This window comes from Necator americanus, chromosome I (genome assembly GCF_031761385.1).
Source record: "Necator americanus strain Aroian chromosome I, whole genome shotgun sequence".
NCBI lineage: Eukaryota > Metazoa > Nematoda > Chromadorea > Rhabditida > Ancylostomatidae > Necator > Necator americanus.
In genome coordinates this window covers 14,238,769-14,263,779 of record NC_087371.1, presented here as the reverse complement: position 1 = coordinate 14,263,779, position 25,011 = coordinate 14,238,769, and the positions used below count along the sequence as shown (strand labels likewise).

At 39.8% G+C, this 25,011-nt stretch overlaps 3 protein-coding genes across 5 annotated transcripts; 1 reads left to right on the top strand and 2 right to left on the bottom strand.

The window, feature by feature from the left end:
* Positions 1 to 604: 604 nt before the first annotated feature.
* Positions 605 to 4,367, bottom strand: RB195_005526 (uncharacterized protein; the record flags this gene model as incomplete). The annotated part of the gene is made up of 4 exons (XM_064178081.1): positions 605 to 801; positions 1,569 to 1,669; positions 1,740 to 1,830; positions 4,292 to 4,367. 4 exons carry the CDS (start codon positions 4,365 to 4,367, stop codon positions 605 to 607), a joined length of 465 nt encoding a protein of 154 aa, XP_064035164.1.
* A 416-nt stretch (positions 4,368 to 4,783) lies between these two features.
* On the bottom strand, positions 4,784 to 24,868 carry RB195_005524 (uncharacterized protein; the record flags this gene model as incomplete). Of its 3 annotated transcripts, XM_064178079.1 has the most annotated exons (15): positions 4,784 to 4,817; positions 5,976 to 6,091; positions 6,267 to 6,373; positions 6,560 to 6,634; positions 6,779 to 6,905; positions 7,102 to 7,206; positions 7,733 to 7,851; positions 8,610 to 8,705; positions 8,821 to 8,904; positions 9,075 to 9,201; positions 9,264 to 9,423; positions 12,762 to 12,838; positions 14,184 to 14,273; positions 14,559 to 14,662; positions 14,731 to 14,761. In XM_064178079.1, 15 exons carry the CDS (start codon positions 14,759 to 14,761, stop codon positions 4,784 to 4,786), a joined length of 1,452 nt encoding a protein of 483 aa, XP_064035162.1. The 3 variants fall into 3 exon arrangements, with proteins under 3 accessions (XP_064035162.1, XP_064035160.1, XP_064035163.1); XM_064178078.1 differs by lacking the exons at positions 14,559 to 14,662; positions 14,731 to 14,761 and adding an exon at positions 24,851 to 24,868; XM_064178077.1 differs by lacking the exon at positions 14,731 to 14,761 and having other exon boundaries at positions 14,559 to 14,579.
* Positions 21,146 to 21,493, top strand: RB195_005525 (uncharacterized protein; the record flags this gene model as incomplete). Its single annotated transcript, XM_064178080.1, has 1 exon — positions 21,146 to 21,493. One exon carries the CDS (start codon positions 21,146 to 21,148, stop codon positions 21,491 to 21,493), a length of 348 nt encoding a protein of 115 aa, XP_064035161.1.
* Positions 24,869 to 25,011: the final 143 nt, after the last annotated feature.

Genomic DNA, 25,011 nt, shown 5'->3' with positions numbered 1-25,011 from the left:
GCGAGGCAAAGTTCGATTATTATCAATAAAACAATACAGTATTAATATTCAATTACATCAACTTTCTGACGAAGAAATGCAGTTTTGAAGTATGTGAAGTATGAAGATAATTCCGAGACTCTGCAGGTTAGGACGTACAAAAATATGAATATGAGATGCGATAAAAGAGTGAGATCGACGAAACCCGTGATAAAAATGAGATCAAAGTTAAGAAAAAGAAATGAACAATTGGACACCTCAGAAAAGCACAAATAATAGAGAATGACAATGATAGGAAAAAATTCGGAACATTTCAGCTCATTTCTCCAGCTGGCATGAAAAAGTATACAATGTGAGATCAGTCAACTATCAGCACGGGGCTTCCAACGACATGCGAGAACTGGTCCATGAACACTGTACAAGACTCATATTCGAAAACAATATTGAAAATTTAGAATACTGGAACACTGTGAAAACTATCCAGCTCTTAGAAAGTTAAAAACAGAGCATTAGGTCACCGGGCTAATTTTCGCACAACAGAGCAAAAATTGCAATGACAACAGAGAACGATAAAATCCTAACCAATGGGTTGTTCTCTTCAATCAGCTCTATAATCTAACAGGAACTACATTATGCTACATTTGCTTGGTATCCTAGGATTACAACAGTTCAACGAGTGAAACTTGTTCATCCAACTTTGGTTAGTGCTTGGAGCACCGGGAAGAGGTGGTAACAAATCCAGATCGTCAGATTGTGAATCGTCCATGTCAAATGAATCTGTCAATCGAGACTTCTCTTTCACGGAACCAGTATTGGTGAAATCTGTATACAGTTATAAGTAAGGGACATTAGTAGGAAAAACATGGAGAAAAATCAAAGTAGTTTTTGAGAGGAAGAATCTCCTAAAGTTATCCTCACTGGGTGACCGCAACAGAAGACCTTTTTCTCTGCTTAGTCCTCATCCCCCCTCCCTCTCTCCCCTCTACACTGCGATAATCAAACGCATGTCGCGGCGATTCGGGCAGTCATAGACGTTTTTCACAATGAAAGCCCAGACATCTATTGGTTATCATACAAGTACAAAATGATTGTTATAGTATAGCTTCCGACCTATTGCTGACTTCCACTGATAATCATAAATCAGCTCTGCCTCAAAGCCAACGTGCTACTGCTTAATTCGAGATTCCTCCTTAGTTCCCCAGCAGCAAGTAGACTCCTCAACAACGCAACAAGTAGACTTTACAGTGCTGGCAACATGCTTCAGATTTATGGTGCAATATCGCGTAAACAGTTTGGTAACAAGTCGTCCAAACTTTGACCGCTGAAGAGTGATTGCGACCCTATCTTTATAGCGCTGCGAGTTGCTGTCTTCTAACGTGAAGTGTATGGAAATCATTGTGCAGCAGTCTACAGTAGATTCATTGGAAACAAGTTGGTAAGTGGGCGAAGCTTACCATCACTGATCAGACGGTACTAACCGGTTCAATGTGAGAAAGTATTAATAAATCCGACTAGTAGTTTGGTCTGATGATATAACGAGCTCTAACACTAGTGAATAGTTCATCGCCTTAAAATTTATAAGCACTCACTATGTTGACGGATATTGTTCACAATGTCATCGTGTGCTTCTTCTTTATCGTCATCACTATCAAGCGGACAGTCAAATAAACGACTTTTCTCAGTTTCCTCACTAAAATCGGACTTTTTAAATGAAGAAAGAATTGTAAGCAAAATATTCAACTCCCAAGGTTCGGACTTACCTTTGGTGAGTGTCACCATTTGGTCTCCGTTCTTCGTCGTGATCATCCAAAGTGAAGACTTCGGATTCTGTCGCTAACACTCGTGGTATACCTGGATGAAGAAATCGTTCGGAAAACCACCATTTTACAGCAGAAATGTGCGAAGTACACAAGCACTTGATTTTTCTTTTCTTCAAGGTAATCAGTTTTATGCGGATAAATGGAAGCCATAAATTTCAAACCGTAATTCTTCTAGCTGAAACTTAAGAACAACACGGTGGAACCCTAAGAGCGGCAGGTCTGCTTGGTTTAGTCCAAGCAGAAAGATTAACGGCACTATGGCAACAAATTCAGGAGTTGTTTTTTTTTTGAGAAACTGTTTAAAATATTTTAATGAGCGGACCTGTCTGAACCAACAAAATATGATGCGTGTAGAAAGCTGATGTATACAGTAGAATTAAAAAGGTGCAAGATTCTTCTTAAAAAAAAACGCTACAAACAGATGCTTATTGCGACCAGAGGGAAGAACGATGGAGAACGCGCCAGAAATATTAGATTGGTGCAAAATAATGCGCGTTTTTCATTGTCTTATCCTCACACTGCCCGCAGAGTTCGGAGCCGCGCAGTTCAGTGGCTCTGTGCTTTGGTGGCTATTGAGCGCACGGTTGTGAACACTCAATAACTGTCGAAGAGCAGAGCCGCCCGAGCGGTTCTGAACTCTGTGGGCAGTATTGTTAGTGCTGAAGTTATTTTGAACGAGAATCAGTATTTGGTCGGTACCAAGACTTAGAATACAATATCTCCGAGCAAGATTTTCACCAAATCTTCCTCTTATCAACCCTGTTTGGAGGTGAGAGAAGCACCACCGAATCCGGCATAGGTTAAAAAAGTTCTGTTGTCGCGATATGAGCCTCAAAGATGTAAAATGTCGCGAACTCCTTTTTGAAGCTGACGACCACTTCCTGAGGCAATTATCGAAGGTGATCTGCTTAAAACAACACGAGGGATTGCTCAAGAACTAGAAATTGACTATTTAACAGGCGTTCACCATTTAGAAAAAATGGAAAGGTGAAAAGATGAACAACTGGGCGCCGCATGAACTGAGCGAGTCCCAAAGAAATTTTGAAATCTGCTCAACTCTTCCGTTAGCCAACAAGAGCGATCCTTTTCTAAATCGCATTGTTACGTGCGATGAGAAACGGATCCTTTACGACAACAGGAACCGTCGTGCTCAACTGTATGGACAAGGATGAAGACCCCAAGAACTTCTAGAAGCCGAAAATGCACCAGAATAAGACCATGCTGACTGTGTGGTAGTGTGCTATAGGTGTAATTAACTACAGCTTCATGAAACCTGGCGAGACCACCGCAGAGAAGTATTGCAACGAACTGGGCGAGATGCAACGGAAACTCCAACTTCTTCGCCCTGGGTTAGTGAAGAGAAAGAGCCCAATTCTCTTACACAACAATGCCCGGCCACGCATTTCAAACCCGACGCTACTGAAGTTGAACGAGTTAGGCTACGAAACTGCATCACCCACCATATTCGCCAGACCTTTCGCCAACCGACTATCACTATTTCACACATCTGGACAGCTGCGTAGCAGGTAAGATCTTCCAAAACCAAAGCGATGTCGAAAACGACTACAGGAAGTTCGTGGATTTCAAAAGCTCGGACATTTATGCGGTGGGAATAAGCAAGTTTGTGCCTCGTTGGCACAAATGCGTGGATTGTAGTGGTTCTCATTTCGATTGATAAAGTTGATTTTGAGGCGAGTTATAGCGTTTCGAAGTGAAAGTTTGAAAACGCGAAAAATGTTTGAAAATTATTTTTGCACCAACCTAAAACCTAGAAAGAAGCAGTAAGCACCAAGCATAGATTAGACAGTTCAGGAAATATTGTGAGGTTTATTGGAGAACCACAAAAGTTCTTCATCTTTTTTCGTAGAATAGGTTTGAAATTCCTCAACAAATAAGGAGAAGCAATGGAAAAGAAAAGGCGACAGGTAGAAAAAGTACGACAGTTTAATATTTAGATCTACTAATGACATCCAACTAATACTAAAGGGAACTATTTTTGTAGAATGTAGAAACAGCTTCACTTCATACCTACTGCGTATGAGCAATTTTTCACAATGTCAAAGCACGGGAAGAAAACAAAGCAAATAGACCTGTAAGTGACAGCAAATTACATTAGCATATTATGGCAAAAACTTATGCTGCAGAGACCCTTCTGCTGGAACAAGTTCTTTTTTCCTGAGTACACTGCAGACAAAATATAATTGTGTTGTGTAATTACGCGAAAGCGCAACTTCCGCGCTAATGAACACTAATTTGACGGTGTTTTTTTTTGCAAAACTGCACATTTTACTATAGCAAAGGTTTGAATTTGGTATATACCCCTCTATATGGATTATTTCTCATGAAACACTATTTATAGGTTTACACGAGATTTTATTTACAGCTCAGATACGGGAAAGAAACGAAACCAATGAGTGATATCAAAGATACCGTATAAAGAAAATCAGTGGACAAATATCACGGATTTTATTTCGAAAAAAAGTTGAACCAACCCGATGACCGAATTTGATACTTGGCGTAACCATTCCCAGCCGATGATGCGGCAGAACCAACAGTCGGCGCGCTCATTCACGTCCTTCTAATGTTGGAGCTTTATCAGAGGCCGAACAGGACCTACTGGATAGGATGGCTGTAACAATTTGTGGATATTACAAAGTGATTTCCCACGTAGACAAAAGCGCAAACCAATTTTGGGTGAAACGTGAAGCGTGAATTTTGGGTGAAACGTGATACATGAATAAATACATAATACAAAGCTCGTATTCAATCGAGTTTCGAATTGTGAAACAAAATAAAAAGTGTGGCAACAAAAGACCAAAAACAACAAACAAAACATAAGAGATAAAATTGGAAAACGTCAACCAGCTGCACATTAACAACATATAACTTTCATAGATAAAATATTTATAGAAACCGTGAGCTAGCAAAAACAAGAGGTATTTATAAAAACTGTGAAGTGGAAGTTCTCCCAAAGTGCAATTCATCTACTGCGAGAGCATCGGTCCATCGCATCGTATGCTAAAAATACATCAGAAGTCAAAGATGGAGCAGGAATTAGTTTTGTCGGGTCGTTCATTGATTACCGTGATGTCATAATTTGATAAATCAATATTAATAAAAGTTACGAATAATACACGTGAGACGTAACAACCGAGGATAGCCTAGCCGTGGTCAAATAGCTTTGGCGCTGTAGTAACCAAGTAAGTTCAAATTCGTGACATTTATTTTGATCTTCAACATCCGCGGAAAAAACACTTTTCAAATTCTTATCCCCATCATTTCATACCAACAAAACAAATCCTACCTTTAAGCTTAGTCTATTTGAGTTGCGATCATGTCGGGACCTAACGCTGAGCTGCTCATAAATGGAGGAGGTGGAGAAATCGAAACACACTTCAATCCTGTTCGGTGGGAAAAGAATTCGCTTCAAACACCGATAAAAGCTTAGTCAAAGAAGCATGTTCTCGTTGGCTGTTCATTAGGTAGTAGGAAGAACCACTTCTTCCGTCAAACCATTAAAAGAAGAAGAAATCAGGTTTAAAAAAAACGCAACATTATAAGCGAAAACAGAAGTGGATCAAGGTTGACGAGATCCTTAAGCTACCTAAAGGGAAGGCCAATTTCACTCATCACGACAACAGATACAGGCATGTCGGAAACAACAAAAAGCGAGAACTGATCACAAAGGGAAACTATGAATCACAAAAAAAAACTTTTGAAGTGCGAAAGTAGTCGCTGAAGTGCTTGATTGTTTTAACACTAATATAGAGGAATTTCCAGCTAAATTTCTACGCCAGTATTCTTCACATAAGCCACTTTTGTCAAGTTCTTCTTTAGTACACTTTAATGCCACAAAGACTTTTATCCGATTCCTAGAGAAAAAATTATAGGCTTGTCCAGTAGCAAAATATATGAGTCGTATGGAGTCCCTAGAGGGAGGGTGCTTAAAGGAACACAAGCAACTCTCATATCTGCCTCATCAGCCTCATTCCATTCAAAGTACATCAATAAAGACCCTTGAGAAAAAAATGCCTCTCTATTCAGTTCCCATCACTTGTATTCTTTAAAGCTCTACAAGATAACGATCGAACAGCAAAACATGAAGAGCAGACGAGTCACCGAGGAGGAATTTCTTTCTTCATTTTATCGTTATATCAATGCCAAACCATAGCTTACCCCAATTTGAAATGTTTTTTCAATTGCTGCCAATCCTTATAATAGTCCTTGTCCACGTTTTCATGCTTAGCTTTCTCGGTGATAACCATATTCAGCGAACTTTCGAACATGAAAGACTGAAAGAAAAAAGGGAAAATAAAAAAAAAAGAAAACGAAACATGTTATAGACAAATTTCAAACACTGTTGCATTCCAGATTTATTTCGAAGACTAGTACCTTTCCATTTTTTTTATTTGTTAGAACAAGTTTATATTTGTTGTAAACTTATTAACTTTCAAATAATACACCAACCATAGTTCCCTCGGCGACGCGTTGCGGCTTCAGCTCGTCCTTGGATGCCTTCTCGAAACAAGTAACATCAGGACCATGCGGAGTCATCATTGAATGGAGGGACCCTCCTGAACATTCATGTGGAGCATGTCTTTCAGAATAAAGTTTTTTTTATATATTCGTCTTTTTTATCTTTTTTATATCTTTTTTATATCTTATCTTTTATTTCTTTTTAAGCGGCAAAGTGGAGAGGATAGCTTCTCCTCACTTCGAAAACATTCCACTAGTATTTTTTCTATCATAAGTACACCTACCACCTGCGCGGAATCCTCCTTCTTTGGCTTCGTAGCAACCAACAATCAAACCCATGTATTCAGACATGCAGTTCCCTAAAAAAAGAAATGCTTAGAAAGCAGATCTCGAGTAGAAAAAAGTAGCATTCGGAAAAATGGAAGATGTGATGTGCAGCTGTAAAAATGAATAAGAAAATAAAGAAGAAAGAAACCCGCCATTTTCAGGTTAGTGTAACTCACTGTGATAATATGGAGGTCTGAATGTGTTCTCAGCAACACCCCATCTTGGTGGGAAAATAACGAAGTCTGCAATTGCCGTTCCAGTTTTCAACGATGGTGCGGTTAGTACCGTGAAGATGGATGGGTCCTGAAGTGAAAACATAGGATAAGAAGAATCATTAAAAGGTGGTCATTCATTCAAAGGTGGAGGTTTCGTTGAGGATCTGAGTTAGGGAAGAGTTAGGTCGTCCAGATCTAATTCAACAAAGAAGAGAGAGAAGGGTAGATGAACCGTTGGTAACAGTTACCGGACAACTACCATATTGAAAAACTCCTGCACTAACACAGTGGTCAAACGAGACGGTATTAATGACGTTGAAGTTACGCAAGTCATATTTGTACGGTGCATAGTTTCCGTGCCATGCCACGACATCAAACGGTGAGTGATCCTGAATACAAAAAGCGATTTGGTGAAATCACGAGTAAAATATTTACTATTTAATTAACGTGAAGTTCACTGCAGATCAAGTTATGAAAATGAAAATGGCGGGTTTCTTTCTTCTTTATTTTCTTATTCATTTTTACAGCTGCACATCACATCTTCCATTTTTCCGAATGCTACTTTTTTCTATTCGAGATCTGCTTTCTAAGCATTTCTTTTTTTTAGGGAACTGCATGTCTGAATACATGGGTATGATTGTTGGTTGCTACGAAGCCAAAGAAGGAGGATTCCGCCCAGGTGGTAGGTGTACTTATGATTGAAAATGCACAATGAATTTGAACATAAAATAGTCGTCTTATTTGGAATTCCACAAATCTACAAGCTGAAAAGAAAAAAAAAAAACTTCGATTTAACTCAGAAACAGGGTAAAAAAAGACTTGATCGTATTATTTTTGACTGCTTTTAAAGATACATAGGGATAACATGCACGGATCAAATACTGTAGATTAATAGAGTTAAAAAAAGTCCGGTACCTGCTCAGATGCAAAGAACGATCCTTGATACTTGTTGAAGATCTTAAATGGCATATCGACATCTTCGAACCACGCGACTGGTGTCTCAAAGTCACGAGGATTCGCCAACCCATTAGCTCCTAGAAATCAATAGAAACTCAAACAAGTTTTCCCACTTTTTGTGTTAGCTATCTCTCATCGAAACCAATACAGCAAAATAGTTCTGCAAAATGAACGATAAGTTCCCCAATTAATAAAGAATACCTAGTTGAGTCAGTACATTCAAAATTTACATTCTGAAGGAGAAAAATTCCAGGGTTCATTTAACTTAAGCGTTTACGTCCAAATAATTTGGAAAAGGAGGAACGAGCGAAAATAAATCATTTTCATGTCGAACTAACAGTACTACTTCCACGTTCTACTTATGAATTCCATGTCTAGTGCTTTCCGAGTAGCGTGGAACTTTTTGCCGTACAATTATGCTGCCAGGGACGAACTAGAACATGATGGACTTGCGCTAGTTGACAACTGTCCCTTGTGTGCTTCGCAACAAGGTTGTATGCCAGCATAAAGAAACTCTAAGATGAGAACCTTCGGCTAAATGTATAGCGATACTAATCGAAGGCGGTTCCTAAAAGACCAATTCCAGCTCAAACAGCATGATAACTGCAGCTAGCACACAAACTGTGAGATCAATTAATGAAGTCACTACCGTTAACAAGTATTGTGACAGCTAAACCGCCGTTAGGCACTCTGTACCACTTTTATAAATGAAAACAGTACATTGTGAAAGTCTGCAGTGAGGTGGTGGGAAAATAGTAAAAGAAGAGTTAAGTATGACTTTTGCAATGAGTGAGTGAAACCACAAGCTCAAAGCTCAAATGTGGAATTTACCTACCTATGGGCCCTAGATCGGGTAGTTGGAAGTGAGTGCCGTAGACTTCGAGGATATATCCGCGAGATGGACCCCTTATATCCACAGAGAAGCGAATACCTAAGGCAAATGTACAAAACAGTAGTACAAATATTATGGTAGCAACTTGAGATTTGTATCATTTTCAGTTGACCGCAATTCAATATTAGAGAAAAGCGAAGAAACTAATCTCCACCTTGAGGAATGATGACAATTTCCTGGATGTCCACTAGGATTCGGCCAAATTCAGTGGTAATCAAGAGTTCGCCTTCCTGTGGAACTGAAAAACAGGTTTTTCGAACGTGGCCAATCACAGCAATGGGTTTCTTTTTTGAATCAACAATAAGTTTCCTTAAAAGTGGAAAAATAGCGAACGAGTTCAGATTTCCAACTACCGGAGAACTTTTTTTAGATTGTATATCCACTGGGAACACTTCTAATAAAATTCACCAATAAGAAAATCTCCGTCCGAGTTGTACATCGCTTTCCCGGTCATTGACGCATTACAGGAGTACTGATGTATAGCCAATCCAGTACGGGACACAACATCGCCACCGCCACAGATAGTGTAGAGACCCTGGACGACGCTAATTCGTTGCAGAAACCTTGCACCGACGGAGTTAGCCACTTTCGAATTACCTGAACAAAATCCATGCCCTCCTTTTTTGGGAAGGGAAACGGATGCCATCTGTATTGATTAGGAGTGGCTTCGATTCCGGTGAAATTGTTGGTGAAATTCTCTACTTTCACTTTCTCAAACGGCTTGTGAACAACAGAAGGGCGGATGCGATAGAGCCAGCTAAAATTCGAGTAAAAAAGTTGGGACGAGGAAAATTTTGAAACCAATGGAAGGTAAATTCTAAACTCATTGGAAAACGATTTGTGCACATGTTCACCAAAATCTGCGAAAATATGCATTTACATAACAAGCTTGTAGCAATTCAATTACAGTGTGAAGTAGAAAAATCATAAACACGTACTTGTTGGCAACCACAGACGTATAAAGTTAAAGTTTATAAAGTTTCTGGTGTTAATCAATCCGCTTGGAATGTGCCCCCCCCCCCCGTTCACTTCAATTTAAAATCGTTTGAGGTTTACGAACGTATAACTGGCCTCTACAATGACCTGTGGTGGCTAGCCGATGTGTCAAGTCAGTGTTTTTATCCACCCAGACAGTGCTGGTGACAATTTATCGACCCCGGAGGAAGAAAGGCTTGTTGAGCACTAGGGAGGATTCGAACCTCCGATCGATCATGCAGGAAGCGGAACCTCTAACTGCTTCACTACACAGACGTATAATAGGAAAGCACATGAAGCACTGTACTGCGTTTGAAGCGGTACGGTGGGGGCAGCGGTTGGAGTCGAAGTGGGACCATCACGAGCTGCAGCAATGAATGCTGTTATCAAGAGTTCCACAACGATCCAAACAGCTACGCTCCGCATCACTGCTTTGAGCGCAACCACTTACGTAACTACACCGTGCTTCATGTCGTTTTGACCTTACTTTGTGCTCCTTGCCACGTTTATTGCCCCGCACAGGCTCGTGTCGTCCGGAACAACCGCTTTGCTTTGGGTGCTGCATTGCGGCTGTTACAATGCGACCTCTTCTGATCAATACCACCAAACGGTGGTGAACTTGGGAAAAGGGAAGGGTCGATACAGCAGTATCATGATCACGTGAACGATCCCTTCGACCAATTGTCGATTCCACATTTTATGGGTTGAACAGTTCATATAGCTATTTCGATCGAATTACACGAATGGTGGACACTCGCAAAATTTTCGTAAGCTTCAACTATCCTGTCCTAAATCTTCAGTATGGTTTTAAAATAATGCGAATCCCTACGGTTCCTTTTCCCAAAATGTAGTTCTTTTTTTACATTTCTTTAAATGCTGGGATTATTCGTGCATAGTCCATAAGCAGCAAAAAGGCGCTATTCGGCTGCTTCGCTTTCAATAGGTATCGATTATACACGCACACGATTGAAGTTTGCAGGGATGCTGCGGTGGATGCGATCGATAACCTGACAACAGCCCAACGAGAACCAATGTTACCGCAGTTTACATGAGGCACAGCTGCGGTCTATTTTATACGATTTTATTTCTAATTTACAATATGTAAAATTCCTACTGCATTTCTAGAGCCAGATAACTTGCTGTCGAAACAACGCAAACAGGAGAGAGCAATGAAATAACGCGAAAATCGAATAAAACGGAAAACAACGGGATTCGTTCAAAGACACGTTTGAAAGCACAACAAAATGGAACACAAGCCTAAGATAGAAGTTAGCATAGGCGCTCGACTACGAGGCTTTCGTAAAACCAACGTTGGCTGTGGTGCACAATTGAATTACGGCCAGTGTGCTGGTGGATACAAAGGAATACGAAGCATTCGAAGAACGGCAGAGAGGTTCATCAAAGAAAAGCATTGCCCTCAATTTTTAGGGAACTCTTTCTACTTAACATTGTTTTCAGCCGTAAAATCGAGTTTCAAAAACGCAGCAACTGTTTCTTAAATGCATCTTTTGAAAAAGATGAGGTCCTCTAAAAGCTACAGAGGGATTTCGGATAGATGACAGAAAAAGAAAGGCTGATAATCGGTAATGTGATTAAGTGAATCAGTTTACTTGATTAAAATCTCGCAGTAGGAACTTCGGGAAATACTTTTCTTTTGATATTTTTTGCTCTGCAACCGTTCCCGTTACTTCCTCCGAAATGCACAGCCATGTCAAAATTTCCTTTCTTTTCAGCGTAATGATACCACTGTCTGGTTACATTCGGACGAGAAAAAAGCGACGGGGAAGTGGATCGCGTTGCAGCCGCTCATGCTGCTGTCGTGATGCAGCGATTAAAAGTAAGAAAGTTTGTGTGATAACTCAATATAATTTCAACTGACAGCTTTTGCCCTATTTAGTAGTACTCCGAACACTTCAAGAACATGAAAACGTCTGATCTAACACTACCCTCACACATCCCAATTTTCCACATTAATGACTCTAGAATTATTGCACAAAAAAAACTGATAAGTAGGCATTAAAACATCACTGCGAATGTTTTAATGTCTACTTATCAGCCAGAAGATGTTAAATGTAACATAGATAACACATTCTCATCTTCTGCTCACTTAGCTGAAGAAAAACAGTGTAGCAGCAATTTGTGCCATACAATTGATATAACATATGACTAAGATACGATTTTCTTCGTTTGCAGCTGGGAAGTACCAATTTCCTGTGCATCATTTCAGTATGCTACTAATTTATTTCCATGCTTCGCTGTGATTTTTGACCGACGTGAGCATGCTTCCGCAATTACACAAATCTCTGTAGAAGCGAATGACGCAAAAAAATTACACATAGGAAGACGAAGAAGATTATACTCCAAAAGTATCCAAGTATGAAGTACTTGTGAGTAGCCGTTCCATTTAAACCGCTATCATTTCACTTCGTACTGTAGCAGCAGTAGAAAACTTGATTACAAGAAGATTATTGCAACCACAGCAATGGGCTGAGCAGGTCAAATAATTTTGGGGTAAATTGTAGTGGGGGGACCGCAATCAGTCGCGCTCTTATTTTTGAACTAAATAACCGAATCAGTCGGGACCCTAAAACCTAAGCATTAGTCTTAGATGATCTATAACATGTAAGCTAAAGCTACAAAGAGAAAGAAATAAAGAGTGCATCAACACACCCACCCAAAAAAAAAACCCTAATTTTGTTCTCACTCTTCCATATGAGACCAAAAATGAACTAAATGCAACTGATACTTTTTCGAAGAAGCATGCAATAACTCGTCCGAAATGTCAATCACTCAGTGGCTGAGAAGAACCCGTGAATGTGCACTTGCTAGTTCATAGTACTTTCAATTCCGTTGATGACCTTGAAGACTGCAAGACCTAGCGAATAAGTATGAGAAGGAGACGGATATGACTATGAGATAAATTACTCGTTTCTACACAAATAAGTGCTGAAAAGAAGCTAGTAAGTGAGGAATCCTTCTTTAAAGAAATGTTTAGGCAGAGAAATGGAAATGCTCACAAAATATGGCTTTTAAGAATACAGTCATAGAAAGGAACTAAAACTAGATTCAGTATAGAACTAATGAATACTGTAATTACCCACTGAAAAAAAATCGGTTTACCTCCTCTTGTTTGTCATTCGTGGTGCGGTGAATGCAGTGCCACTCAGCTGTTCAGCATAAAGACCATGAGGACATACCTGAACATTAAAAAAAAAGGATGAAGGATGGCGGATAATTATTGCGATCTAAAGACTCGGTGACGGATAATTGCTGAATACAATGATTAATGTTAGTGTAATATGCGAAGGAAAATCCCAGTTTTTGAGTTTGGAGATATTGATTCTAAACCAGAAACTATGTGAAACCGTTTAATTTTCCTGCGAACATGACTTGGTAAATTTTTGTGTAATACTCTCGTAAAATTTCACGGAGTTTCTTCGTGGTGAACTAACTTCCTTGGTTGGATTTTTTTTTAAATATTATCAATTTCTTTTTCCCACACTTTTTTCTCAAATGAACAAGAATTTTCAAATGGAATTTCAGAGAGTTTCAAAACTAACACTAGTGCCTAATTCTTCACATACTATGTTAAAATTAAAGGCACCTTCAAAAAACTATTTGACTTCTTTGTGCACACTAATTACGAAGAAGATACGATTGCTCAGAATGCCAGTAGATAACTGTATAATAAATTGTGCAGGTTGCAGTAATTTACTCCCACAGTTCGTCTGTATTTTCAAATGTAAGTAAGAGAATTGAGGATTAAAAGTGTATGAGATCGCCGACAGTGGATAAGTCTACATGAATAGCGATCAGCTGACAGCAGCAGCCGCATTTATGTTCAGGACTCATTTTCAGTTTTTTCGTGGAACTTCTGGGAGTTGTAATCTGATTTAATACAAACCGTTCTCAAAAAGAGGTAAAAAGAAAAGGGACTGATTTTTTTGGAAGAGCATTTCCTACAAATACCATTTTTGTATACGGTTGATGAAGCGGAACTTTCAAAGATGTAGCGAGTATCACTATAGGAAGAAAGGCTGCTTCATGTCTCATATAGAGAAGGGAGGAAAACATCGTTCGTCGAGGCAAAGCAGGCAAGGAAGCGGCAGTTGACTCGAGTTCTACCTATTTTAATGCTTCTGCGCAGTGTTTGCAAGCAGGATCCGCATGGTCTTGATGAGACGACGAAAATGAAAAAGTTGAATGAAGATGAACCAAAGGAACTAGTCCACTAGTACCCTGTTTTGATACGTTTCTTCTTATATTCTATTCTGTTCATTTCGTTTTAGTCCACTTGACTACAGGATAAAACTTTATCTGAATTAGAAAAAGTATTATGAGTGCTACGTTCAAATAATAGCTATTACACTAATTTCTCCACCGCCTTTATTTTCTTCTCATGTTCCATTTTTCGTCACGATGATTGCAGTGAGCTCAGCAATAAAGAAAGTGTAGAAGTAAATGAAGTGAGAAAAATAGAAATAAAGAGAGTGAGAGCAAAGGAATAAATAAAAATTATGTCCCGTAGTAGATTTAACCTACCTGCGGAGAGTTCCTTCCGAGAGGAAGTGCATCCGGTACGCGTGGATCGGTGCTGGCGAACTCATTACCAAACCCCGTCTGATATTCAAGCTGAAACAATGTGAATAAATTTCATTTTCCTAACATTTGCGTAATTCCATTTACGTCACCCAGGACGCACTAAAAAATGAGTGTAGAGTTCAAAGCAGCATAATACTGTCACATAAGAGGAGAGAAATCGATGTAAGACGGCAGAGTTTCTCAGGACCAGCGCATAAAATATAAAGTTCATTAATGCATAGTTGCTACATCTCTTGCAGCTGGACGGCATAGAACCTGGGGACGGATGCGGAAAAACTAACAATTGACGAAGTTGATTCCTCATTAATGGTGTACCTTGTGCAAGCAAATAACCATTAAATGCTGCGTATCACGAAACTGACGTAGCTGCGAAATCTGTGAGGGAATACAGTGTTCGGGGTGTAGATTAGTACGAGCGCCTGAGAAACGGCATGGAAACGTTCCACCCTTGGGGGATCGAAGCGTGTACAAGTGCGTTTTAACGCACCTCGTAAGAACAAACGTTTCCCACGATCCATTAAACGTGAGAATTGAGCGGCGCCACGCCGTCAATCGTAACTCACACCCCAAAGCGAGTGCAAGGGAGCGCATTCCAAAGTTCGTCGTTCAAACAGTGTCTGCTATAAGAACGAAACAACTGGATATAGAGACATTATCGTAGCTGTTGCTATCTGTAAATTTAACTACACTGGAATTAGGTCTGATATCTCCTGATTTGCGCAAGAATAGGTTATGGTTCTACAAGGCGATCCGTTACGAACGGAGTATAAGTGCACACCTAGGTCATACACTGAGAAACTTTAATCGAAGTGCACATGCTTCAGGGCATATCCAATGGAGGTTTCTTCAACCTATTTCCACCTCACTACTGTCAGTGCAAGTTAATAGTCAGGAAAACTCACAAGACCTATCCTACACTGGGAACCAAGAACTCCTGCTGGAACTATAAAAATTACGTATTCATTAAAATTTTGCTTTTCTAACTACCTCATTGGTTGCCCTCTCTCTCTCTGAAACATGTGTACTTGACTTGGAACGTCTCCGTATCGGTCAAGACATGAAGCACGTACGCAATTGCGTGGGCGACTTCTCTCGAGGCGGTGAGGTGGAGCGTAGTGCAACCCTTGCTGGCATCACCCATCGCTACAGCTAGCTATCAACTCGGTTCCAACTGCTGCCTCCACCACGGCGTTTCGAGCGCGTACGCAAATGCACCACAACTACACTCGTGGTTCATGTCGTTTTGACCCGACTATGTCCTGGCCGGGACATTTCAAAAACCTTTGCGCTCTGTTACAAATAAAGATCAAACTGGGAAATATTGATTTCAAAGTGTCCGTAAAAATGTCTGAAACAAGTGTATGCAGCAAAGTAATTTCTCATGTAGATGAAAAGTCAAATTTTTGCGAGGAGCGAGGATCCTTACACGATCCCAACCGTTACGCTTCACCACACCGCTTCGAGGGCAGCCGCTTGCGCAACTGTCTGTGCTTCATGTCGTTTTGACTGAACTATACACCCATCAGCTATTGCTATTCCGTGTCTGCACTTACGTACTTGGAATATTATTTCTATCATATTAAATATCAAGGCCATTAGCGTTACCACGCAGAGCATATCGATTACGCACTTTTGCAGATAATTATCCAACACCACAAATAACAACAATGTGTCAGAAATTTGGGAAAGTAGGTTTCTATGATTCGTCCGCAAATACAGAAAGAAGTTTTTAGATGTCTGGAACCACAATATTCTATTTGGAATTGATCATAATATGAATGATAAAGCGGTCAAAATCACTCTTCTTCTACTAGGCTACAGAGGATCTACATGTTTTAAAGCTAAATATGAAAAGATAATCTAGAGCGAGCAACATCACAGCACAAGTCTAAGACGAAGAAAGAGCAGAATCAAAAAGAAAACAAAAAAAAAGAGAAAAAATGGAAAGATCAGATGGTTACCTTATTCGAAGTCAAAAATAGAACCACAGCCGAAAGTGCCAAAGTACTTCGTATAATAACAATTTACTTTATACCATTACGAAAATGTTAATAATAGTATGAGTGATCGTGGTAGTAATCTACTTAATGATCTTGTATTTTTACGGTAAAGTAGAAAAGACCCTAAGTTATTCAAATCTCTACTCTGAAAAACACGTTCTGCATAAGACAAAAGAAGGAGCATTCTTACTGAACATTTGTTATTATATATGTATATAAAAGAAGGATAAAGTCACTGGCATATCAAGTCACTTGGGACCCGCCAGCGCGTTTCACTACAATTCGTAATCGTGAGGTTTAGGAAAAAAAAAGGGGAAAAAAATAAAATAAAACCAACAACATCTCCCCTCCCCTCCCCTCTCCCCCAAACCTCAAAATTCTCGAACAACTCAAGGACAATTTCGAGCCTAGAGACCCTTCATCAGAGTTATTCGGGGAACGTCAGCATTAACAGCGGGAGAAATAGCACGTGAAGCGTGGAGACACCGAAAATGATATTACCATCTCAAAATTACGACTTCTGCAGTGAAATCCGATCGTAATGTACGAATCTGACGGCTTTATGGCCAAGATTTATGATCATCACCAAGACAAGGCCTATTGGACGAAAAAATGGATGTCTCCGTTGCGGGATCTCCCTCGCAATCGGTCTTCACATATATGCAAATGTCGTAAGATAGCAATGTTCGTAATCACAAAAAATGCCATACCTCACGAATGCATAGAAAAGCGTTGTCAGAAGCACATCGTAAAGATATCCACGAAACAAAAAACAAAAATCCCACAATAAGGGAGGTTTTTAACGATTAAACAGAAAGTACACATGAGGAAAGTAAGATGTGTAAATTGCAACCGCTACTTCTTTGATGTCGTGCAGACGGCAGAGAGGGGCACAATACTATGTCCTGCAGAAGCATAAATCATAGGGTACAGTAGGTTGAAAACGACATGAAGCACGTACGCAATTTCGTACGCGGCTTCTCTCGGGGTGCTTCGAGGGAGCGTAGCGGCTAATAGCGTGGCAAAACAATTGTTGGGACCACCCACCGCTGCAGTTTGCGACGGTCCCAACTGCTGCCTCCACCGCGCCGTTTGGAGCGCGTACGCAAATGCACCGAAACAACACTTGTGATTCATGTCATTTTGACCCGACTGTACAGACCAAGGAACGAGATCACCTTTCAGTGAGTAGCTGAGATTCCCAGAATGTTTGTTTTACAGTCGCTGTGTTTCCCACAAGAATGCATGGCCTCTGGATAACCAATCCATAAATACTCTTGACATTATATCCGCTGACTCAGGAGCAGTGGATGCGCTCTAGCTTCGAAATGATGCATTGAGGTTATCCGTGAGTGCAGAAGAAAACTCAAAAGAAAGAATACGACAAATGAACAGCGGAACAACCGAAAGAACACTGAAGAGATGGACGTATGCGGCATCAATCCTTTCAGCGTATAAAGACAACACGTCCGCATTGCCCTAACTCCCCGAGGACCCTGAGCAATATGTCAAAGGGCTGGCTGCTCGCTCCGCTCTGATTTACATGCTAAGCACGTGTTCCACATTCGTTTCTAGAAGCTACGATAGTCCGCTCAGAATAAATAAACGTGTACAACACTCCTCTACAGCTTGGCTCTGGTGGCACTCTGCAAGCGAGCGAGCGGACGCAACGCGGCCGCGATCCATATCTTGGTACGAATGAAGTATGCTGGTCCGTCACAAGAAAACGTTTATGACATGTTCATTCATGTCTCAACTGGCAATTGGTCAACTTCTTGCGTACGACGCATTGGCTCCGCTTGACGCCTAATCATTGGAACGAACTATGGAAGGTCCCTTAATGACTAATTTAAGTGCTGACTGCTATACATATAAAAACTGAACCATATGTTATTATCTGAGTTTTCCAGTTGCGCATTTTTTAGTAGGAAAAATATGCTCTAACACCTGCAAATTATTGGCGTAATAAGAACAACTGTTTCTGGCTTATAGGCAATTAATGTGAGGACCAACGCAAAACAAAATCAAACTCGCAAAGTGCTCCTTTACATTACATTATTACGTAAATTTCATATTCACATAAAATACGATTTTTTTGTTTGCCGAAAACCAGCTGTTTTTGTCGCCTAGACTACAACTTGCTCTTTTTTGGACCATCATTCCGCATGTACTCGTAAAGTTGTGTCGACATCACATCCAAATATGACATTTGTCAGTAATTCATAACTTTATCCATAGTTAACTAGACGTATTCAATGTAGAACCCGAATGGGTGCACCTACCACGAATAGCTGGTGACTTTCGAACGGATGTGGAATACCTGGTGAGAACAAGAGGGCAGCATACCACGAAATTGAAGGTGTTGGGATCTCTCCACGAATGGATTATACGTCTAGTGGCGCAATTTCTCAATTTCTCCTGATTATTCAGAAAAGCGACGGCCTTGGTGCATTGAATTCCGCAACGAGGCACCTTACAACGCTCAAGGTCTGCGAGAGCTCTGAATCGTGGCGCGTCTGCCAGCCGGCGAAAGGGACAGTGTGGACAATAAAGTGAAAATTCGCTATAAAATTATTTCGGGAAGAACTCAAAACTTTTACGTGGTTCTTCCCTAAGAATCAATCAAATAGAATAGAATTTGAGTAGATATTAGATGCTACGCTAGAGAATCTCCAGAAAACAAAAGGAGATAATAAACAGTAAACAAACAACTTCTCACGCAAAAAAAAAATCACAAGGTTAGAGAAGAATATATGGCAATTAGTGTTTGTTTACCAAATGTGTCACGTATTAAAAAGGTGTAAGGTTAGGAAGAGGTCTGAGGTTAAAGTTACTAAGAAAGGGAATAGTAGCAATACTGTAGCTAGGTGTCTCCAATGTATTCCTGGAATGAACAAAACAATAATTAGTACTATTGAATTATTCTTTCTAATTGAATTTTAAAAGAGAATTCCTAGAAACAACAAAAGACGTCTATGTGTATGTGCTTAAAAATATAATAAATAAATAAATAAATAAAAGTAAAGTATAATAAATGAAGTTGTTTATTCAATGGGCAGGGTACATTTTTACTAAAAATCAGAGAAAAAAGGAAATTTATCAAATGACTACATATGCGGTGAGATCCTAAGCTCTTTCTTTTGATCAAATATACATAGTTCACTGAAGTTAAATTGGAGCATTTCTAATTCATTCATAAGAGTTTAGCTTTTATCCCCAGCTAGGATAAGACAGATAGAAGAATAAAGAAAAAAAAAGAAAGTAATTAAATCCGACGACGTGAAGTACCCGGTGATGTCAAATGAAAGTCGATATCAACCAAAAAATGGAAGGGTCGGATGTCCTCTCGAGGACCAAGTAATAACAAAATGCGTCAAGCACTCAATAGATCAGATAACTCTTCTCGCATTTTTCCTTTTCATTTCCTAGCTTTCTAAATTTTCCCTTCGATGAACCACGTAAATTATATTCTTTTGTACTGCTGTCCTCCTTAGACAAGTGCAACGGAGTGGGTACCAGGTTCTGCATTGTTGATGGTTCGAAACCGTCCTAGGGCCAACCAAACCTTTCATCCCAATTACGTCGATAAGTTGCTTCAGACTTGTACGAGAAGGTAAAAGCACTGACATTCATGTCGGTTCGCCCCCGCAATTCATTGTATAGATCATTTTCGATTCCCAGATGATTCTGAATTTAGGTCGAACGTATTTGCGCATTCCCATTGGGATAAAAAAAAACTCGTGCACTTCGTCCTTCATTATAATTCCCCTGTTATATTTGTACTACATCTACGCTTACGTATTCCCAACGAAAAGCCGTAATTTCACATTCATTTCAAAGAAAATACCCGAACGTTCCTTCTATCAACATCCTCTCATTATCATATGCTTGACAAATACACTTGAAAACTGCCAGTTTGAGGCCCTTTCTTTTGGAAATTGAATTTTTTTAGATTTCGGAGATCATGGCAGAAGTTTTCGCTCTTGAATTTTTCAATGAGCACCACTCTTATATTGAAACACAACTCTTAATCTGATGTTTTGTATGAAAATAAAAATCTTGGCATTAACTGCCGAGAATTACAGGTGTGGCCTATACAATAATTTCTCCATGTTCATATTTTAAATGATGGCAAAACATCTCCATAAATTTCATCGTATATTCGTCAGAATCTTAAAAAAAAAGAAAATTTCACAAGAAAGCGTCTGTACAAAGATATAATGTCCTATTTTTCGAAAGACCGAAAAAATCCAAAAAAGAACTTCCCATCATCCACATACTGAATTTCATCTTTACGGTACCACCTTCGAGCGCCCGTCTAGACTCTTTATGTAACCGAAATAGAACAGTAAAATTTAACCTATTTCTCTCTATTTTGCAAAATTCCTTAATTTACTCATTTCTGCCGTTATCAAATACATCAGAGAAGAATTATCTTATTGAATTTAAGAATATTTTTTTAAAATTTCATTCTTTCTATTTTTGTGTTCATGTGAACTATTTTTTTGCCAAACTTGACAATTACAAAAGAAACAACTTTCATCAAAAAAGTTTTATACCACTTGATTTCTCCTTTCTTTATAGTATTATAACCGTACTCGTTGAAAGTTTTAGAGGATGAAAGTGAAGCCCAATTTCTAAATGATTGATGGGATTACTAGAAACTACTAGAAATAAAACGGCTTACATTACTTAAAACCGCCGTAAATTGTTATTTTGAACATCAGTAACAGTAGATGACAATCGGAATCTATAAACTAAGAGTGAAGTTGGAATCGGTGCTTCCTCTAAAGGTATTTTCTGGAAACACGCCCATTACGGAACACATACGTATACATTTGGATGTTTACTGGGGAAAGTCTGTGTAAACAAACTCTCGAGTGAACATCCTCATAATTCGTCATGTTCGCGCTCAAAAACAACGGAGAAGAAGAGAGAACACGATTTCGGAAGAGACAGGAGTTAGAGGAAGGCGTGTTCGGCTTAGGCGTACATCGATTCCCTGTGAATCTCCTCAAATCAAGCCCCCGCCTGTCTCAGGCTCGCGCCACCCCTGGGAAAGCCACTTCGGCCCCGCCTTCCTCCGCACAGCTTAGCGTAATGACGACCGGGTTGCTTATTAGTGGTCTCCGACCATCTACCGGAGGAGGAACGAGGAACGGGGGGAGACGCCACTCCGCCACGATGTCGGCAGCAAATCGCGGCCGACAGCTGTCGCGGCTAATTCGCCGCCACTTGGACTACCAATAAAGCAACAATAGCGGGTGCGTTCGTAGACCATGGGTACTGATTGGTTCACACAGAAAACTATGCGTAGAAAGTCGAGTAGAAGGAGTTCTTTAGCTTCTGCAGTGAAAATTTTTGAGGTTAATATGTGACTTTAAAAAGTACAACTTAAATAGTGAAACATTCTAAGAGATGGATAAATTTATTTGTGTTTACAGACTGATTTATTTAGGCTCTAGAAGATTTATCTATGGGTTTACGAGCAAACAACTTGGAAAGAATTTCGAAGTTGTAGCGGCAGTTTGAATCTTGAACTACATAAAAACTTGGGCAGCTCTCGTATTTCAATGCTCGAATTATTCGAAAAATCTAAAGACTCAGATTTCCTGACATTTCAGACAGTACTTGGAAGATTAATTAAGGTCTAAAAACATTCAATGTGATCAATTCTAAGCAGATTATATTGCATTATATTATGGTATATTGTAATCTTTTACTTAAAACACTGTATCTTTATCATTGAAGACATTTTTTTCAGTCATATTTATTTAATTTTTTGCGTTTGGAGGATTTTCGAATAGGAAGATGAGTTTGGAATCATCTAGTAAAAGGGTTAATCCAAACCGAGAATGTTGTTGATTGCAATCAAAACGATGGAAAATCATATGAAGTTTCCATAGAAGTTTTCCATAGCAACACATCCGATAAAAAAGGGAACAATACTGGTACGCAACAAATAATTACGATGAGAAGTGCAGAATGCACTGAACACATGGGTGCACTCGGTAACCAGGTGAAAGCGTTAATGTGCATTCCTCATGGGGTACGCAGGTGCTTGAACCTTCGCTACCTGCCCAACGACAACAAAACGCATCGATTGGAATTTCAATGGCTGGAGGACCTGCTGAGTTCCTTTTGAAAAGCATTTCGCCGTGAAGGAATGGCTATTTCACGCATACAAGCCATTCGTTCTGGGACCAAGTGGTTCAACCTTATGGCTTGTGAAAAAATGAGTGAAGGAATTTGACTTCTAGTAGGCTAATGGTCAAACCCGTTAGATATAAAGAATCTTTGATAACATTTCATTCTTAGATCTACTCTATAATTAACAATCTGTTATTATTAATGGTCAGAACTATGTACGCACACAGAATTGCAAGACAGCATTTAGAATCCTAATCTCTTCCCCTAGTGTTTAAAATATTGCTGAATTCTCAGATTATGTATGCATGGATCATTGTGTGGTGATTAATAGATCAATGAGCAAAAAAGATATTTTCTCAACCCACCAACAATTTGAAACGCAACAATGTGTTGCGTCAATGTAATTAACAAGCTGAAAACAATGGGAAAACGGTAGCGGTAGCGAAATGGTACGTCTCTAAGGAATAGCGCCTTTAAAGCAAGTGAAAATGAAGATAATTAACAAGAGAAATAAATGTGCAAGTAAAATATTTAAAAATTCATGGATTCATGTAATACCTTTCTTTAGAAAAATTGAATTTCTTCGAAAAATTAGCATTAATTTTCAGGAAATCAGTCGTTAGCTCGATTGGCTGAAGACTAATCTTTAGACCTTCCCAACTTTTTCATAATCATAGCAAAAGTCACCAACAGGGTTAACAAGAACTGTTACATTGAAGAGCTGACGGAGAATTAGAAAAGAACTCCAGAAGGTATCAGTAAATAAATTTCGAATCTAAAAAAATTGCTAGAACTACCAGGTAACCGGCCAGTCTACCCGGTATGAAGGAAAAAAAAACAAGTTGGTCATATTGAGATCGTGCGTAACAGATAATAAGCATTTCCTGAGGGGAATCGTCAATCCCCATTGACGTGGTCATCAACTTTGATTTGAACGCACAAGAGTAAGAACGTAATGAACATGAAAGCTGAAAGATAAAGGAAAAGAGTCTGGAGTTGATCAGTCGCGGTGGGGATGAGTCTACGAGACTCGTTCGACTTTAAAAGCATCTTATTTTTATTTTTTAAAAGCATCACCCCACGAATCCAAGGTGGTACGGATTTCAGTTGGAGTATTCTTATACGGGATCGTAGATTATGGAGAGAAGGGTGATCCCGTCCATTTCTTCCTAACTGCCGTAAAAACGGCCCGGATGATACGGCTTCAGGCGTTCTGGCGCACTGTTTTCTACAACGAGTTCGTTTCGAGCGCGCCAGTCGTGTACACACGCCGCATCTTTCGGGCCTTCTACGCCAACTAGCAAGAAATGGACGGAATCACCCCCTCTCCATAATCTACTAACCCGTATACGAATACTCCACCTGAAATCCGTCAGATTGGTGGGTGATGCCTCTAATGCAAATTCGTTACGAACTGTAAACCTCAGTCGTGTAACTACCCTCTACAACGACTCGCGAGGGTTAGCCAGTGCATCAAGTCAGTGATTTTATCCTCCCAGACTGGTCTGGTACCACTTTATCGACGGATGGGTGAAGGGCTCAGTTACTACTGGTTTGCTTTCCAGCCTGTTCATACAATAAACCTCAGAAATTCATAGAATTTTCTCGATTGTTCAATAGACGGACTTCTACGGTTGGAGGGTGGACAGGAACAATCCGATAGCAGAAAATTCCCATTTCTCATAGAATTAAGGAGATCAATGTGAGTTTTACGTATAGCTCGCAGTTCTTTGTCTTTTGGTAGCAGAGCCCTCTCAGTCGAAAAATGATGGAATTCACACGAGTTCTGAGATAGCTCCCCTCATGAAATAAAAATTCCAACAATATCATTCGCGACTTCAAGACACAAACTGCGAACATTCGTCATACGCAGTCATAAAAGCCAATGCAGCATATAAATCGTTAGCACCACGGAAAAACGACGTGGCTCAGATTACAGAGTCGATAATTAACCAGAACGAAGCAGAATAAAAGACTAATGGCTCGGCAGTAAAGGAAAGCTGCACAGCTATTTTCAGCATCGTCAGAATTCATATGCTTGAACGAATTCGCGGAAAACAGAAATAAGTTGGAGCGGCAGGCACGCACCCACAGCAAAAGGACTGCAATTAACCAGTCTCGAGAGGAGCCATCGGAAAGAGCCCATAATTAGCAGGACGTGGGTGAATTCAACATGTACTTATTGGTTTTAGCGGTGCCAGCCCTAACCAATAGTGTAATTGTGTTTTGCAACATCCATTCACAAATCACAAACTTCCGGTAATGCTTTTTATATAAAAGAAAGAAAAGATGTGATCGGAAACAAGCATTTTTTCTTCGGAAATTGCAAATTGCAGCAGTTTCTCGAAATGATTTGATATAAGGTATGTCAACTTCTCATTTATCTCCACATTTCTGCAAAACGACAAAAATGGCTTCACATCCAATCCTATAGCGAATTTCCGAAAAAAAACTCACCTTTTCAAACCCGGTCATGTTCCGAGTGCAGATACAGCGACTAGTCGTCAACGGTGTTTATATCTAAGAGAGTAGTGTGTACGCCTAGTACGCTCTTATACCGTGACATTGCCCGCCATTTCAACGATATCACTGGTATCACCACCACCGCCAAGAAAGGT